Genomic DNA, 16,170 nt, shown 5'->3' with positions numbered 1-16,170 from the left:
AGTGCAGTTGTTGAGCGAAAGAAAGAGTGTAGTTTGTTTTGTCAGTTGACAGTTTTCCTTATACAAGATGACACTTGTGAGAAAAGAACTAGAAGAACAGGAAACCCCATTAGACTTGCATTTTTTAGAGATGACAAAGACCTAATGATTTACTGTAAAACAACCATACCCAACAGGCAGATTCCTCCAACGTACAGTCCACATTTATTTATTGCTGAAGATTTTTTTACGTCTTCAGTATTTCAAAAGATGATAAGAAAGATTTTAACAAGTTAGATGCATTAATTCTAGTTTTGTGTCTTAAGGGTTGCAGAAAAATTACACAAGAAATTACAAAACACCATCAACAGCAGGTAGCTTGTTAAATAAGGTACAGTAATGCTATAGTTCCTGGTTATAGACAGGTTACCCACAGGACACCTTTTCAATTGAGCAATTGTTCAGTATGCAATAAATGGTCAAATGCATATTTTTCATGTACACAAAGTTTCACTTTCTTTTTAAGAATGATACAGTTGAAAAAATAACTATATAGTTAGAAAAGATCTCACACGTTCCTCTGAACAGACACATCCTAATTCTCCTAGACCTAAGTGTGTTACGCCACGCCCCCAGAGGAATCGGCATTCCACCTGACATTCCAAAACTGTTCCCAGTTATCCCTTTTCCCCAGCCTGTTTAATGCTGCCTCACACTCTTCCCGGTGCTCAGAATGAGGGTTTTCCTGGCTAGAGCTACTCCCAGTCACATTGTTATTCACTACTTGGTTTTTGGCTTCCTGACCCTGGTTTGTTCTCTGTCTACATCTCCTGGTTTCGGTTTTGGTACTTTTGCTCTCGTTCTGGTTTTGACTCTCGGCTCTGGTTTATTTCTCTTGGGGGTTCTTAGTTCTGAAGTTGGGTTTTGTTGAGTCTGTTGTTTCCCATGGCTTGATACTGGACCCCTGCGATTCAGCATCTACATGTTCACACTTGGTTATGGATTGAAATGACATGCTCTAAACGATCATATCCATGCTGCTGCTACTCACATCTATGCCCATACTAAACCTGACAAAAAAAGTAGCCATCTCTGCACTAATTGCGTCTCTAATATAAAAACCTGAGTGATTCATAGTTTCCTTCACTTAAATTGGAACAAGACTGAGGTTGTGCTACTCAGCACCTCCCACCACCTCTGTACAGCAAGTACAGTAACCCTGTCTGTGAATGGCACTGTGCTTGAATTTCAATCAGAATTAAAGAATTTAGGGGTGATGTTTAATCCTGGTTTGACTTTTGACCCTCATTTCTCATTGCAGTCATGACACTTTAAAGTAGCAATTAAAATTTGTTATATACGCAGTGTACTGAGCAGATTCAAAACAAAAACAAAAAGAAATAAATATAACTAATCTGAAATAAAAATGGAAACGTCATGATTCCACAGGAATTCAAACCCTCTTCTGTGGCAAATCTAAAATTATTTAATGTGTGCAATAAAGGTGGTTCATTTCAGAATTCAGATACAAGGTAAGGTCCTCAGTGAGGTCATGAATTTCTAGCAAAGATTCAATCATGAAGACCAAGTTGCTTTCAAAACAAAGCAGGGATAAAGTTGTATAAAGACACAGATCAGGGGAGAGGTATACAAACATTTCAAAGACCCAATGGTGACTTTGGAGGCGTGACAGAATTTAGTGGGATAAAATGTCAATAATGGTTCAATAATATCCAAGTCCCCTCACAAAGCTGGCCTGTGCAGCAGAGTGGAAAACCCAGCGCTGACACTGCAGATGTGTCCAAATGTGGTCAGACAATGCAATATTGGTCTCAATTCAAAGAACCACAGTGCATTACACAGTGAACACTGTAAGGTCGCCCGTGGGAGGATCATCGACAATAGGTATTTCCGCAATGATATTCTTAAAATACTTGGAAAGGACCTAAGCAAGATGGCAGCTGACCTATCAAAAGAAGGGCCTTAACCAACAATACAAGTGGAAACAAGCGAGCTCTATTAGGTAGGACAAAATATAAAGCGGTGCAGAAGCCAGTAGGTGGAAGTAGGAAGTAGGAAGTAGGAAGTAGGAAGCAGGAAGCAGGAAGCAGGAAGCAGGAAGTAAGAAGTAGGAAGTGTATTGAACTTGAACTTAAGGAATAACGGACTGGTACAAAACAGACAACGGTTTACGGATTGTGATTCAGGACTGGTGTGGTAACTTCCCTAAACGGTGACATACAAAGAACGAAAACAGACAACGATTTACGGATTGTGATTCAAGACAAGTGCGGGAACTTTTATAAATAGTGAAAGACGTTGTTCACCTACGGACAGGAGAGTGGAGTCGGAGGTGAAAACGGAGAGAATTGAAAAGAAGCTCTGCGGTGTACGTAACTCGGACATTTTTTCTTGATTCAAAGTGTTCGGTCCCCCTGTGACATTTCAACACCATCCCTCCTTGCAAGCACGATGGTGGCGGCATTATTTATATTTCTGCTTCTTATCAGGAGAAACTAGGAAGCTTGTCGAGACCGATGGAAATGTAGACGGAGCAAAGTACTGGTGAATGTTAGAAGAAATCCTGCTTCAGATCTAAAACAGGGAATAAAAACTCAGCTTAAAGAAGGACAATGACCCAAAGCAGAAGGTCAAAGCTGCACTGGAATGGTTTAACCATAAGAAACCTAATGTCCTTGAGTGACCCAGTCAGGGTTCTGACATACATTTTACTGAAAGTCCCCATCCATAAGCAATCACTAAAGCAACGTGAGAGATTTTAAGAAAGACTGCCACAAAGAATGGACAAAAATTGCACCAAGCTGGCATACAAAGCTGGCAGAGACTTATCCAAAAATGCCTTTTGCTTGTAATTTCTCTCAAAGGTGCTTTCACCCAATAGAGTTCATGGGTCTCGATACTTCTGAAATCAAGACATTTCAGTTTTTTATTTCTATGGTTTTTGCTGACATTTGCTGTATATCATTTTACCCTTAAAAGTCTTTCATTTTGAGTATTCAGGTTTGGAACAAAATATTAAGATTAAAAGGGCATATGCATCATTCTTTCACAAAAATTGGACACCACATACAGGGTCTGAATATTTTTGCTATGCACTGTATATAGCTATTCCATAGACGTATTTAATAATTTCCTAAGGCAATTATCCTGTCTGCCCTGAGTGGAAAAAAAAGCAAAATGAAAACCTCATATTTCCACGCATAAATGTGATTGAAATGTTTTTGAAAAAGCACCAAACCAAGCAAACCGGGAAACATTCAGACAAACTTGCAGTAGTGGATGGCGAACTGGTCCCGAATCGCTCTAAGAAATTTAGTACGGATTTGAGAACTTTTCCTGTTTTGAAGAAATATGAAATGTGAATTACTCTCTTTACTTAGGTGTATTTTCCCTCAGACCTTCATGTGACCTACTTCATCAACTGAGCCGGCAAACGTATTTTATGGATATTTCCTTTTAATTGCCTGAGCGGGAGTTTTAATCCAGTATTTGAAGAATCACAACAGTTCCTCTTCTACAATTCACGGTCCTTTAATGTTCACGAAAAACACTGTGGAAAAACCATCATGCACCGCCTATGAATAGTCCAATCTCCAGTGCTTTAGATGCTTTTCAACAGATGTGTAAAACAAAATCATACACAGTGCATACACACTTCTCACAATTCAAGATTTGTGCAACTGGATGATGTTTTATCACTTATGTGGAGTTTGGTTCGTTACAGCTGGCGTTTTCTGCGGTTTACACCATGTGAACTGCACTCTCCTGCTTGCACTTCCCCATTCTGCCTTCCTGTGTTTCAGGCTAGGTCCACCCTACCTGTTCTCTGAGCCGCTCCTGGTGCCCCATGATCGCCGACGCATGGTGTGGGTACTTCTGCTTCAGGTGCTCCAAGAAGGCCTCTCTCTTCTTGTCCATGTCCGAGGGCTGCATTCCGAGAATCTCTCTGGAGCTCCTGGGGCCTCCTACAGTGTGTCTTCTTGGGATGTTCCTGGAAGGCTTCGAGTCTGTCCGGTTAGTCCCATTACCTGCGCCCTGTTTTTTGCTAAGGTGCTCTGCATCCTCTGGCGCTGTCACTCTCAGGTTGCTTTTCCCTTGTTCTGCAAACAAGATTTCATAGGAAAAAACATGAGCCAACGATTCCCCTTGGCACTTCCAGATACAGTACCATATGTTGATATACCACCAATGTCACACAACACATTTCAGGCAGCTACCTCAGGAAAAAAATCTAAATTTGTTATTAAAAAACTGAATAAAAAAAAATGTAGTATTTTGTACATTCATATTAATACACTGGCTAGTAGTGTGGGTTCTTACGTATATGCATTTCTAATGAGAATGATGCTCTTGGAAATGTCAAACAAACGCTTATGCTGGTTTAAAACGTGTGTTCGTACAGTAGCAGACCAAGGCTGTGTTGACATGCCAGTTTGGAGCCCAAGCAGCCCAAGTACAGTATGAGATTGTGTCCAAGTCAAAAAAGACATTGAACTCCACTAAGAATTTACACAGAAAAAGACAGAGCACAAAAAGGAGTCGCTGGCAATAACACCTGCCAGTTCTTCATCCAGCCAGGCTTTTAAAAATGAATTAGACAGGGATTATTCATATGTGTTACTCTGGTATATGTGTTTTCCAATGATGGTTTCCTACCTAATTAATCAATTTGACATTTAATTACTTTAATTACTCTTCCCATCATTGGACAGAAAGAAGTTCTATTTAGAATGTTTTTACATAAATGTGAAAAAACAGAATGTTGGAGCATATTTAACTCATTATCAAGCAGATTCTCAATTCCAGTAATGCTCTTGGTAATTTTACAGTGTGGCAGAGACATCTTCCTTTTACTTTTCAGGATGTCATATTTAACAATACAATACCAATCCTTTAAGCTCAAACACTTAATTTGAGAAATAAATTCCATATTTGAAGACACTTTGAAGTATGTTTGAAATGCCGATCAATGTGCTACAGTATCTTTCAGATGTGATGGAAAGTTTGAACACTAATTGTACCATTTTTAAAGTTCAATTGCAGGTAATAGATAGTGTATCTAAATGACGTGAAAAGAAACACTGCTGTCCCATATCTTTTCTGAGAAGTGCTACCTAAATTGAAACATTTTCATACTTTAAGAGTTGCACACAACACAACATTTCTATGAGAAGAAAAGGTGACAACTAGATAATAACTGTTCTGTTACTAAGTTAAATTATTGCTGTATTTCAACCAGAACATGAGTCAGTTTTCTCACATCAAAGTGTCACAAGTTCCATCCCTCCTTTGCTTTACAGTATATTATGTTCTCCATTAAGACATGCAAAATCCCTCTCCCCAGACCTCTCTTCTCAGAGCTCTCTACTGCACTTCACTTACGGTGACATAGAAATTAAAGTTACAATCAACCACACAAGAAAATAAAACAGAAAGCAAGAGAAATGATAATCTACAACTTTTCATCCGAAACCAAGCTGCACAACCTCCTTGAATTTAGCATTTTTAGCAGTAAGATCATTTTTATTATTTATTAATAATATATTAATATACAGTATACTCATATTAATATATAATTTATTTTATTATTATTATTTTTCTTATATTATGAGTTTATGTACAGGGCTCATAAACCCTCTACAATTAATTTCAAAAGTGAGTCCTGGAAAATGCTGAGATGACAGAACCATTCACACCCTATCAGTGTCATCTGTAATCTGAAAGCAATACATTCACACAAAGGGAATCTAGAGTTGAAAAGTTATTAATGTCACAGAGGAAAAGTATAACAAAAGAATGTGCAGATCTGCAAAATTAACATTTAGTGTCCTTATCTTGTGTAATTGTACAAGTTTCCCAGTATGTCTGTACATTTTACCTATCAGTTGATTACACAATAATATAAATAAAATAATAAAGGCAACCTTACATCTATGCATGCATGCAAAAGTTAACAAAAACACCTCCTAAGAAAAGAAATTATATTTAAATTTACAATAAACTTTATTGTAATAAAACATTTCCTGCTTTTTAACCCAGTCACCAATCCTAAAACATCCTAACCTTTTAAAATAATTACTGAACATGATTGTGATGCAGTTTAAAAATTCACTGCCCTGATATTTGAAAAGGTGATGTAATTTGTGAAGAACAATGTTTCATACCATATTATAGATTCTAAGAGAGTTCGGAGTATTCTATATTTTAGTCACCCATTCACTCAAAAAGATAATTTAACATGACAGCAAATTAATCTAAGCAAAAAGATAAAAACATTATCTCTGAGAAACTGTCATACTGTACTCATGGTAGCTTTCAAATAAGACTTTAGGCTGCACTTTAATTTTTATCTATCAAAAGCTGACATCTCTAATTTTGTTTATACTGTCTGCTTTGGTTCTTGTTTAAATTACTTAGGATATCAAGGCCCTGAAAGAAAACAGAATCAACCACTACAGTCATTTACAATGTCTTGTAAGATACGTACAGTACAGTGGAAATTATTTTTTCCTTCCGGAAACACACTACAAAGTTTAAACAACCTCTTAACCACACCAATATCTGCACAGTATAGCAACATCCTCTTGATGGGAATGTTTTTTGGAAACTGCTGGGCTCAACTTCCAGTAAAGTGTAAAACTGTGTCATGTGATAATACTTTTTTTGGTCAAAACAATGGGAGAAAGACTCAGTTGTGCATTTAAAGGATTTAGAGCTTATATTAATAGGATTTTTTTAGACACTAAGGAAATGATAAATAAATAAGTACATAATCTGTGAAATGCTTGGAATAACAGAGCTTGAGGAAAATAACTTTGGAAAACACAGATTACCATAACCTACTAGGGGTGTGAAGCTCTGTGGCCTTTAAAGACTGCTTTAGCATGTTTTACAGCGGTTAATTTCAGAAATAGATCTCAGAGCTTAATGCATTATATTATAGATGTATGCCCTCAGACATGAATATCTTAAAGACAAATACATCAGTTTGTATTTTGTTCTGAACATTGGGCTGTAGAGCAGAAGAAGGTTTTATGAACACAAAATCATCATTCAGAATAATTGAAAAACAAAAAGTTCTACACGAGGGAAATGCATAATGTAGCCATTCCATGAAAAGGTTTCTGAAAGAAAAATTACATTCAAAATATAGAAAGTATAGAATATATATGTTCTATCCTCCTGAGTTCACAAGATAACTCCAAACAGGAGTTTGTGGGAGGAGGCGTACCTGATATAAGCTGTACAGTACTGAGGAACAGAGGACTATTATTCCATAGAGGGCAGGAGTCACATGCTCTCTTGTCCAATTGATGCTAAAGAAACTCTCTAGGCTCTAATATAGACTTTACCTTTACCAGTTAAAATCACTTCATTCACTTCACTTTCAGAGAAATCAATTAAACAAATGTAAAAAGCAGATCACGGTCACCTGGGTTTTGTAACACCCCATACAGTACATGGTGGAATTCAAATTGCGTTTTAAATGCCTCTTGGTATACGCATGTACTGTATATACACCCCCCCATTGAACAATGTGCTGGGCCTCTTCGAGCAGCAAGACAGCCGTGACAGAATGTACGTCTCAAGATTTCGACGTGCTTGAAATGCAGTCTGGTTTCATTCTTCCGTCTCAAATCACTTTCAGATGAGCTTGTGACAAAGGTAATAAATAATCTGTCAGACTGAAATGCACATTCCACTGGCTCTTCCACTTTACAACAGGACTGATGTCTGCAACTTGTTCTGGTCAGGAAAAGTGATAGCAGACTTGTTCTCCGACTCAAACCACCCACTCATGGCCAGCCACTGAGCGTGTATTCATCTGACTGGAGATCCTGCAGCTGTAGCCAGAGTGTGTATACATGGGCTGTTTATCAACAGTATCGATATAACACCAGAGTTTACAAATGCTGTGAGATGACTGCAATAAACAATACAATATACTTGTGAAAATCTAAGTTTGCTATCATGCTCCTTTTTACCTTTTGAGTATGAAAAACAAATTCCATGATGGCATGTGATAATGGTAAATTCTATGATGGCATGGAAAGAAATGATCCCTGGCGAATCGGCGCCTGGGAAAGTGGTGTTTGTGCACACAACAGGCACATAGGTTCACATGCATTAAGAAGTAAAGCAATAATTGAAATGGCTCTTCAGTTATACTTCTGCATGCAAACAGCCAAAATCCTCAAATTACAAACCTGCTGTGATGCACTGTTGACTTAGATATTATTTGACTGAACAAGTTCTTTCCAGTTTCACAAAAATTCTCTGTGGTCAGACTGAGCATGAGATCACTCTGTGCACTGCAGAGTCGCAATTACACTGATTAGTAGAACACTGGTTCCTGGGCTGAAACAAAGTAATATAACAGCGTCCTCAGTTTAAGAAGTTACAAAATTGAATTTTATATTACCGACACCACAAGGCTAAAGTGTTAAATAGCAGCTGAACCAGATTCTGGTGATAATCAGAGGTAGTCCTTAATGCCTATATCTCTCCATATTTGGTCTGGGGAGTCTGAGGGGCTCTTCAGGAGCTGTGGGAATTACATTCCCTAGTTAACCACACGATAATTGCAGGTGGTGTCAATAGTGGCCTGCGCTGAGTATATACAAGAGTTCAGCAAATAGATTAAATTGTCAGTTATAGAGCCCAATAAAACAACGAGTTGCGACAGCTTGAATGAAAAGTAAAAACCTTTTGAACCTGAACATTGAATTGAATTGAAGGAAACTGCAGACTGAGTGCTTTTCCTCTGGGGGTGGTTAGGTAGTTTTGCATGGAGCAAGCTGGCAGGTTCCTTCTCTGGGAGTACATTCTTTTTGTTTTAGGACATTCCTGGCCTGCTTCTTGCAAGGGATGGTGCAGGGATAGGTTGTAATAATAATAATAATAATAATAATAATAATAATAATAATAATAATAATAATAATAATTGCTTACACTTATATAGCATTTTTTCTGGACACTCCATTCAAAGCGCTTTACAGGTAATGGGGATCCCCTCCACCACCACCAATGTGCAGCATCCACCTGGAGAATTGTAGGCAGCTGTAGGTTGTAGGCAGTTTTCAGACTTCCTTTGAAGAAGTGAAACGCTAGATCCTTCACTTTAAGTAATAGCAGCAAGCAAATTCTCCCATACTCTTGAGGAAAAAAACAAGAAAAGGCCCACGTACAGTGACCACCAACCCCAGGAGTCCCAATACATTTGTATGAGAATAGAAAAACATCTGTATGCAATCTACTTACATTAAGTGACGGTAAGTATTGGGACACATTCAATTTAATTAATTGACATTTCAGAGTGTAAACGTCAGTAAGTGGTTGCATACCCTTTTGAGGCAGTAACTGCATGAAGTCTGTGACCCATATGAAATGCTCTCCTGCAGCTGCCCTGTGTTCTTGGTGCTCTGACTTCCTCCACCCATAGAAAACATGCTCAATTAGATATAAATCTGAAGACTGACAAACAGTAGCCAGTCTAAGATTTTAAAATTTTCTTTTCGCCTAATGAACTCCTTAGGGGCTGTCCTGTATGGCTGCCCTGTATGTTTTGGGTCATTGTCATGCTGCTATGGTAAACCACCAGTCAATAAGTATGGAAGCATTTTCTTCTACATAATCAAACCAAAAGCTTATGCAGACCCCATAATACATTCTGCTGCTACTGTCTTTAATGGTATAGTCAATAAAAATGAGTGAGCTCTTTCCAGAGGCACCATGCAGGAGATTTGCATCACCATGCTTCATGTAGAAGTGGTTTCTTTGAAGCATCAGAAGTTCCTTTCTGACCTCCTCATTTGAACCTTTCATGAAGGGTTATCAAGGTCCCATCTGTCCATAAACCAGTGTGAGCTTTGGTCAAAATCTTTCTTGACTCATATACTATCTACAACGTTTCGGCTGTGGAGCCTTCTTCAGGTGTGAGGGTTGCTCACGGGTTGCTCACACCTGAAGAAGGCTCCACGGCCGAAATGTTGTGTTTTCTTTCTTCTCTTTTCAGCCTGGAATAAACCTATTACTTGTTCCTTTGCAGCCTATGCATGCTGACGCAGCTCCCCACCTGAACATATACTATATACTATAATATTAAACTATAATTAAAAAAATTATAAACCCTTTTTTATTTTTTAATGTAATTGTTATTCTTTAAGCACAAAAGTGTAAAATACAATGTTCCTACTGTGATTACCTTGTAACTCTTAACAAAATTGTTTAAAATGATCTATTCTGATTTCTGTGGAAATCTGTGTAGTATCGACTCTATGTGAAACTGTTTGATATTTTTATATTGCTCAGTCCTGACGGAAGTCTGTATAAACTAATGTATACTGACATTGCATATATATAAATTTCAGCAAATGCTTACCTATTTCAATGAACTATAGCCACCACTCTGGCAGCATGAAGAAGTGCTTACGGTCTAGGGCTCTGGATCACAAAGTCATGGGATCAACTCCTACATCAGATGCTGCTGTTGCATGCTGCCTTGTATCTCTCACTGACAGTGGCTCCACTAAGGGCCGTGCTCTGTAAACAAGCACTCACCATTGTTTTATGAAAAAGAGAATTTGTTACCAATTGACCTGTGCTGTATTTTAGTACTGTATTGGAAAGAATTTTGTAAAGAATATTGTAAAATATTTATACTGTATTGTAAAGAATGTGATGGATGGACAAAATGTGTAGAGAGCATACTTGCTGTGACTGCCCTAGCTGAGGGAATGGCAAATGCCCAAAGCCCCCTTCAGTACGGTGAGGAATGAGCCAGGGAGCTGCTCCAAGGGTGTAGCTTGGGGGTCCGAGGAGAATGTGAGGGAGAAGGGTGAAATTAAGTCCAAGATGCAAGATATATATGTGTAGGAGAGTGGGAGTAGACATGATTAGGATCTAACCTTCCTTCCAAAGTTCTATAACTCAGTTTTTTCCCCTAGCCAGACACTTTTCGCTTTTGGATTCCACAATAACATCTGCATTACAATGTCACAGTTACTTTCTCCACATTTGCATGAAAAACACATTTAAGGCCTATAAAATTGAACTGCGGTGATTAAAATCAAGTAGTATGAGAGGACTGGTTAAATAAAGTCGCTTCATTTTTTCCAACATATGGAAAGTTACAGAGTTGTCTAAAGTAACAGAGAAATAAAGTACTTCCTTTAAGGTTTCTGAGAAGGGGCATATGTTTATTTAAATACAAAAGGGGCATGACTGGATACTAAACTCTTATAACATAAGTAGTTCAAAAGTAAATTGAATTGCAAGTAAAGGCAAGCCAGAACTATTTAGCAGTTTATTCACCTTCAGTATTGTGATGGACCTAGCAGCATAACCATATCACAAAACCACTGCTCAATCTGATAGGATTTAGACTGTTTCAGAATCCTTATCTGGAACACACCCAGGAAAAAGTTAGCTGCAGGTATTCAAATCAAGATTAGGTTTACTTGCAAAGCTTCGATGGTATGGGAAAAACTACTCAAAGAGGCATTAATTTAAAAGTGATTGTGCACTTAATTGAATGAGCATTCCAGACACATTACATACTCTCAGACATACAGTACCATAAAACCTTTTGCAATATGTACTAACCAGCACTTTAACTGCCCAAAATGTCCCACAGTTGCCAAGCCTGGTGATAGACCAGGCCACCACACAATAATCTGCTTTTTTAAGAAAGTCCTTATATATACAGTACATATAAAAATCTATGGTATATATATGACACATCTATGAACTTTACAGACGGAGGGTTACAAAACCAAAATGTAAAGTGACTTCAGATATCCATTGTTCCTTGGCCATCTGTGAGATTACACCACAACGCAGTTTGTATTGTTCCAAAGCACAGCACCCAGTTTATCTGAACATCCCAGACGAAAAGTACTTTGCTAAGCCATAGTCTCAGGTTTTCCTATTAGCTGCTATAATGCATGTTACTGATCCTTAAAAAAGCTGCGTAAAGGGAATGAACAAATAAAAGAGCTCATTAGACACCGAGTTATATTCCCCCTTTTTGCCTTTAAGTAAATGCTGGCCAGAGTCATATTACATCCTCCATCACACTGGGTGACATACACATACCAGGCAGCGGGCACTAAAAAAATACCTTTCCCCGGATTAGCATTGCAGGATAGCAGGCACAATTTCAGACCTATTTTTAACAGCCACAGATTCTACAGCCTCTCACGTGGATATGGGGTTAAACAAGCGTAAGGAAATAAAATCGACTGCTTCTGTGGCCAGTTTTAATCTTTAAACCGCTTACCTTCAGCATGCCAGCTGTGTGAACAACAGCCACTTTCTTCGCCCGCTGAGTCTTCATCCATTTTCTTCTAAACAAGATCAGAACAGCAAGCGAGAGAAAGGAAGGGAAAGCCCCGCATTTGCAGAGTTCGAATTCCAATCTGCCTTTGCGAAAAAAGGTTTAAAAGAGCCTAACCCCACACAGAGTCCTCTGGGAGTTTGAAAAGTAAGCTGCATACCACAGCCGTGACTGTCTTCCATTGAGAAGGAATTGCCCACAGCGCTGGAACTGTGAGCAGTGCTTTTAGACTCGGGCTAAAATGGTCTCTGAGCTGCACCAAGAGGCCCAACAGGTGTCAGCCTGTGCAGGACGCACCAGGCGAGCCTGATCACTTCTTTTCAGCTGCTGTTCAATACACCCAAGACTGCAGGGTGGCTTGACTTCAGCCCTGACAAACATGCATTTCACATCTGCGTGTCTTATACATTAGGTCCCTCCAAAAAAAGCACGGCAAAGAGCTGCTGAACTGGGAAGTGTCCCATATATACTATAAATGCGCTGCCGCTGTAGGAAAGCAGAATGTTTACAATAGTTATCATAAATATATGAAGGAAGAAATGATGTGGGGTTGTAAATAAATAACTTAAAGGTTTCCATTTAGTGTGACTGAAGTCCCTTCTGCTGGACACCAAACCTTGTTTTCCAAGCTAACACAGCCTTTCTTATTTCTCTGGATTCTTTCGGATTTGCATGGTGGTTGCCTTTATGCGGGTTAGAAATGTTTTATGGTATTGTTTTTAATTTGTAACATTGGTGATTCTCCAACCCTTTACAGAAAAGCATTCTTAACCCAGAGAGTACTACTGTATATCCTTGTGATTTATAGACTGCAAAATACATTATCCACCGTCATTCTTTTCTATCTAGAAAATTACAATCAACTTCTTAAGAATTTAGTCAACATTTACATTTAGAATAGGTTTCCAAGTGATATATATTTAGCTCAAGTCAGATTTTACTTACATGCCTTGCAGGGCATGAAATTATGTGTTGCTACTAATCACCTACAAGATCAGAATGCAACGAATAAACACATTTTAATAAAAACAAATAAATGAACAAAGGATGAAACACATAATTAATTCTACAACCGTGCAAAACCTGAACAAATGGGATACAACTGTGAAATTAAAAAGTCTCAAAATACTCCATTTAGAAGGATGTAGTCAATGCAACAGATTAAATTTCTTTCTGTGATTAGTGAAAACATTTAAAAAATCACGTTCTGCAATACTTGTGATCACGGAGGAAATCCAAGTATTTGATTGCATTCATAATTAACAACCTTCTGCTTTCCGGGCTTAGGCCAGAATGTTTTTAATAAAAATACTTTCAGAACAGTTTCACTGGAACTCTGCCCGAAATCCCAGGTGTCCAAAACAATAGGAGGGGAAAATATTGCTCCAAAAAAGATTGCTAGATGCACAGGAAAAATGCTTCATGCCTAATTATTTAAGTAGGAAATATATGTTATAACTGAAGGGAGTATTAAAAATAAAGGACAAACAGAGGTTAATTCCACACTGAATAGCAGAAAGAAAAACAGTTTCACCTGCTGCACTCACACATAAGAAGGCTTAATGGCTGAAAGGTTGGGCTTTTTCTCTCTGCTTTTCAGCATGAAATTAACCTCTATTGTTCCACCTCCTGCTTCCACACAGATGCTGCCCCTCACTCATCAGTGCTGTTATAATAATACTGTACTCTACACTGGGTGAATGAGCCGAGGTGTTAAGGCAGGCAGAGCGTTCTTTTGAGGTCTGGAGGAAAATCTGAAATATCCTTGAACACATAATACAATCTACATGATGTTGACAGTGATGAAACTGTCTCCAGGTTAATAAAAAAGAATTAAAGCAATACTAGTGTGAACAGCAGACAAATGTGTTTAGATTTGGCCTTCTTAGAAAATACCTTAAAATTTCCTTCCTGAGAGTACTTCTTTCAGAAATAACTGGAAAGATGCACTGTACATATGGAATCACAGCTTTAACTACCCAGTGTCTGCTGGTATTAAGTTTATTATGATTCTAACCTACTTTAAACCTGCTTTCTGTGAAGCTAAGTTCACCTGCTGGTCAGACAGCAAACACATTTCAATTCATTCAGTTCTGGCTTAATTAAAAACAGAATCCAACCTTTCCAGAGATTATAGCCGAAACACTGTAACCCACAGGCAAACTAAATGTACCCATGTTCTATAAAAAAGCCACAGAGAAACAAAGCAGAAAACATTAAATGCTGAACATAAAACTTACTGCTCTCTGTTAAAGTGATTTTTATCGCATTAATTCATTACAATTTTACATATACAATTCTTCCTAGTATACAAAGACAGTAATCACATCACTTTGTGCGAACTTATTTTTCAATTATATATATTTTTAGACATTTAACTGAAGATTATTTGGATTTTGAGACAATCTGCCACAGTTTGCAGAGGAGCAAAAAACTCTTCAAAGACCTCCGGTTCAATGATAGACATTCTTTATAAAGACATACATTTATTTTAATCTTTCAACTTTAATGGGAAGAGTTTAGTCTGTGAGTAATGTCTTACAGCTGTGTGTACTTGGTTTTGCTATCTTGGATTGAACGATCTTGCCCTGATGACTACAGCATGAGAACCACCTTCACTTTCAAAAACTTGCAAGATATATATTTATATATAGAGAGAGATTTTATAGAAATGTACAGTAGCTATGCCAGTTATTGTTATGAGATGTTTATCCCAGCTGCTGCATATAATTTGCAGAAACAGATTTTATGATAGGCAAATGGCTGACAGTGTATCTACATGTTATTCATCAGTTTATTGAAGACAATTTTAGTGTTTTTATACACTTAAATTGACATAAAATTCCAATTGCTTGTGTGGTTGAAGATCAGATGGGTTATTAGCCTAAAAGGTCTGTGAAAAAACATTATTCTTTTTTTTTTTTTCAAAAGAAACTCTGACCTGGGCTTTGAAACATCTTCCATACAGTACGTGTATTTAGATGTTAAGTTTATTAAAGGTTACAACAGGATATAAGAGGGTATTTTCACAGCTAAGTACACTTTGCCAGAAACTGTAATTTAAAAAGAGCTGAATGGTAAGCTGTTTCTCATTTCTTTCTCAGCCTTCTAAGAAAATAATTATTTCTGCCTCAGCCTTTCCCCAAATATGCCTCACAAATTGTTTTAGGCATATAAAAATATCAAACAATTAACTCTTCACTGTTATATTTCTGAACGTGCTGTATAGAGTTTTCTTTGCATTTTGTTCTCGAAGGAATGCCTCAAAAAAGTGTTCTAAGCTTTAAAAAAAATAACAAAATTGTTAAATGACCAATGTGTTAAGGTTCCTAAACCATTGCATATATTGGGATTCATAAATATCAGTACTACAGAGCTCATGCCTGTTCTGTCTTCATTACGATGTCGTTCAAAGTAGCTAATTTCTGGGGAACATATCCAAGTTTCAAAGTGAATTAAGCACAGTCACAACTATTTGTGGTTACAAAATATATAAAAAGAAAGAACCATACAAGAGTCTGATGTAAAAAACTGGAAGAAAGCTGATGTGTATAGACCCGATCTTTTGTCGTGTTCTACTTCACATCACAAAACGGATCTTTTTCCCCGTCAGTAATTGGTGTTTTGATGAAGACCTGAGGGGATGACTTCAGCAAGGCTTTGAGAAATTCAAACAGATTGCCTGCCATTGCTTTGGCGTGGGAGGATTAGATAAGTGACTCAGCAGCATGTCCATTCTGATGCGATTCTTCAGAGCGATGTTCCTATTCAGGACTGCTCACCGGGGATCCTTTTGTTGGTTTGTGGGCTAAAGACATCTCAGAAACACATTT

The 16,170-nt window shown here is 37.8% G+C and overlaps 1 protein-coding gene across 9 annotated transcripts in view; it reads right to left on the bottom strand.

Annotated features, from left to right (window-relative positions):
• Nucleotides 1–16,170, bottom strand: part of LOC148655551 (sickle tail protein homolog) — a 292,353-nt gene that overhangs the window by 107,744 nt on the left and 168,439 nt on the right. For 8 of the 9 annotated variants that reach the window (XM_088642156.1, XM_088642153.1, XM_088642158.1 and 5 more), the window contains one exon: nt 3,820–4,100. In XM_088642156.1, the coding sequence (XP_088498282.1) occupies nt 3,820–4,100 (281 nt within the window). Of the gene's footprint in view, nt 1–3,819; nt 4,101–12,280; nt 12,539–16,170 lie in introns of those variants that run through there. The other variant, XM_088642157.1, reaches the window with a different exon arrangement.

Source organism: Lepisosteus platostomus, chromosome 8 (genome assembly GCF_059453375.1).
Source record: "Lepisosteus platostomus isolate fLepPlt1 chromosome 8, fLepPlt1.hap1, whole genome shotgun sequence".
NCBI lineage: Eukaryota > Metazoa > Chordata > Actinopteri > Semionotiformes > Lepisosteidae > Lepisosteus > Lepisosteus platostomus.
Note: the sequence above shows the minus strand (reverse complement) of the source record. Positions and strands in the feature narration are given on the sequence as shown.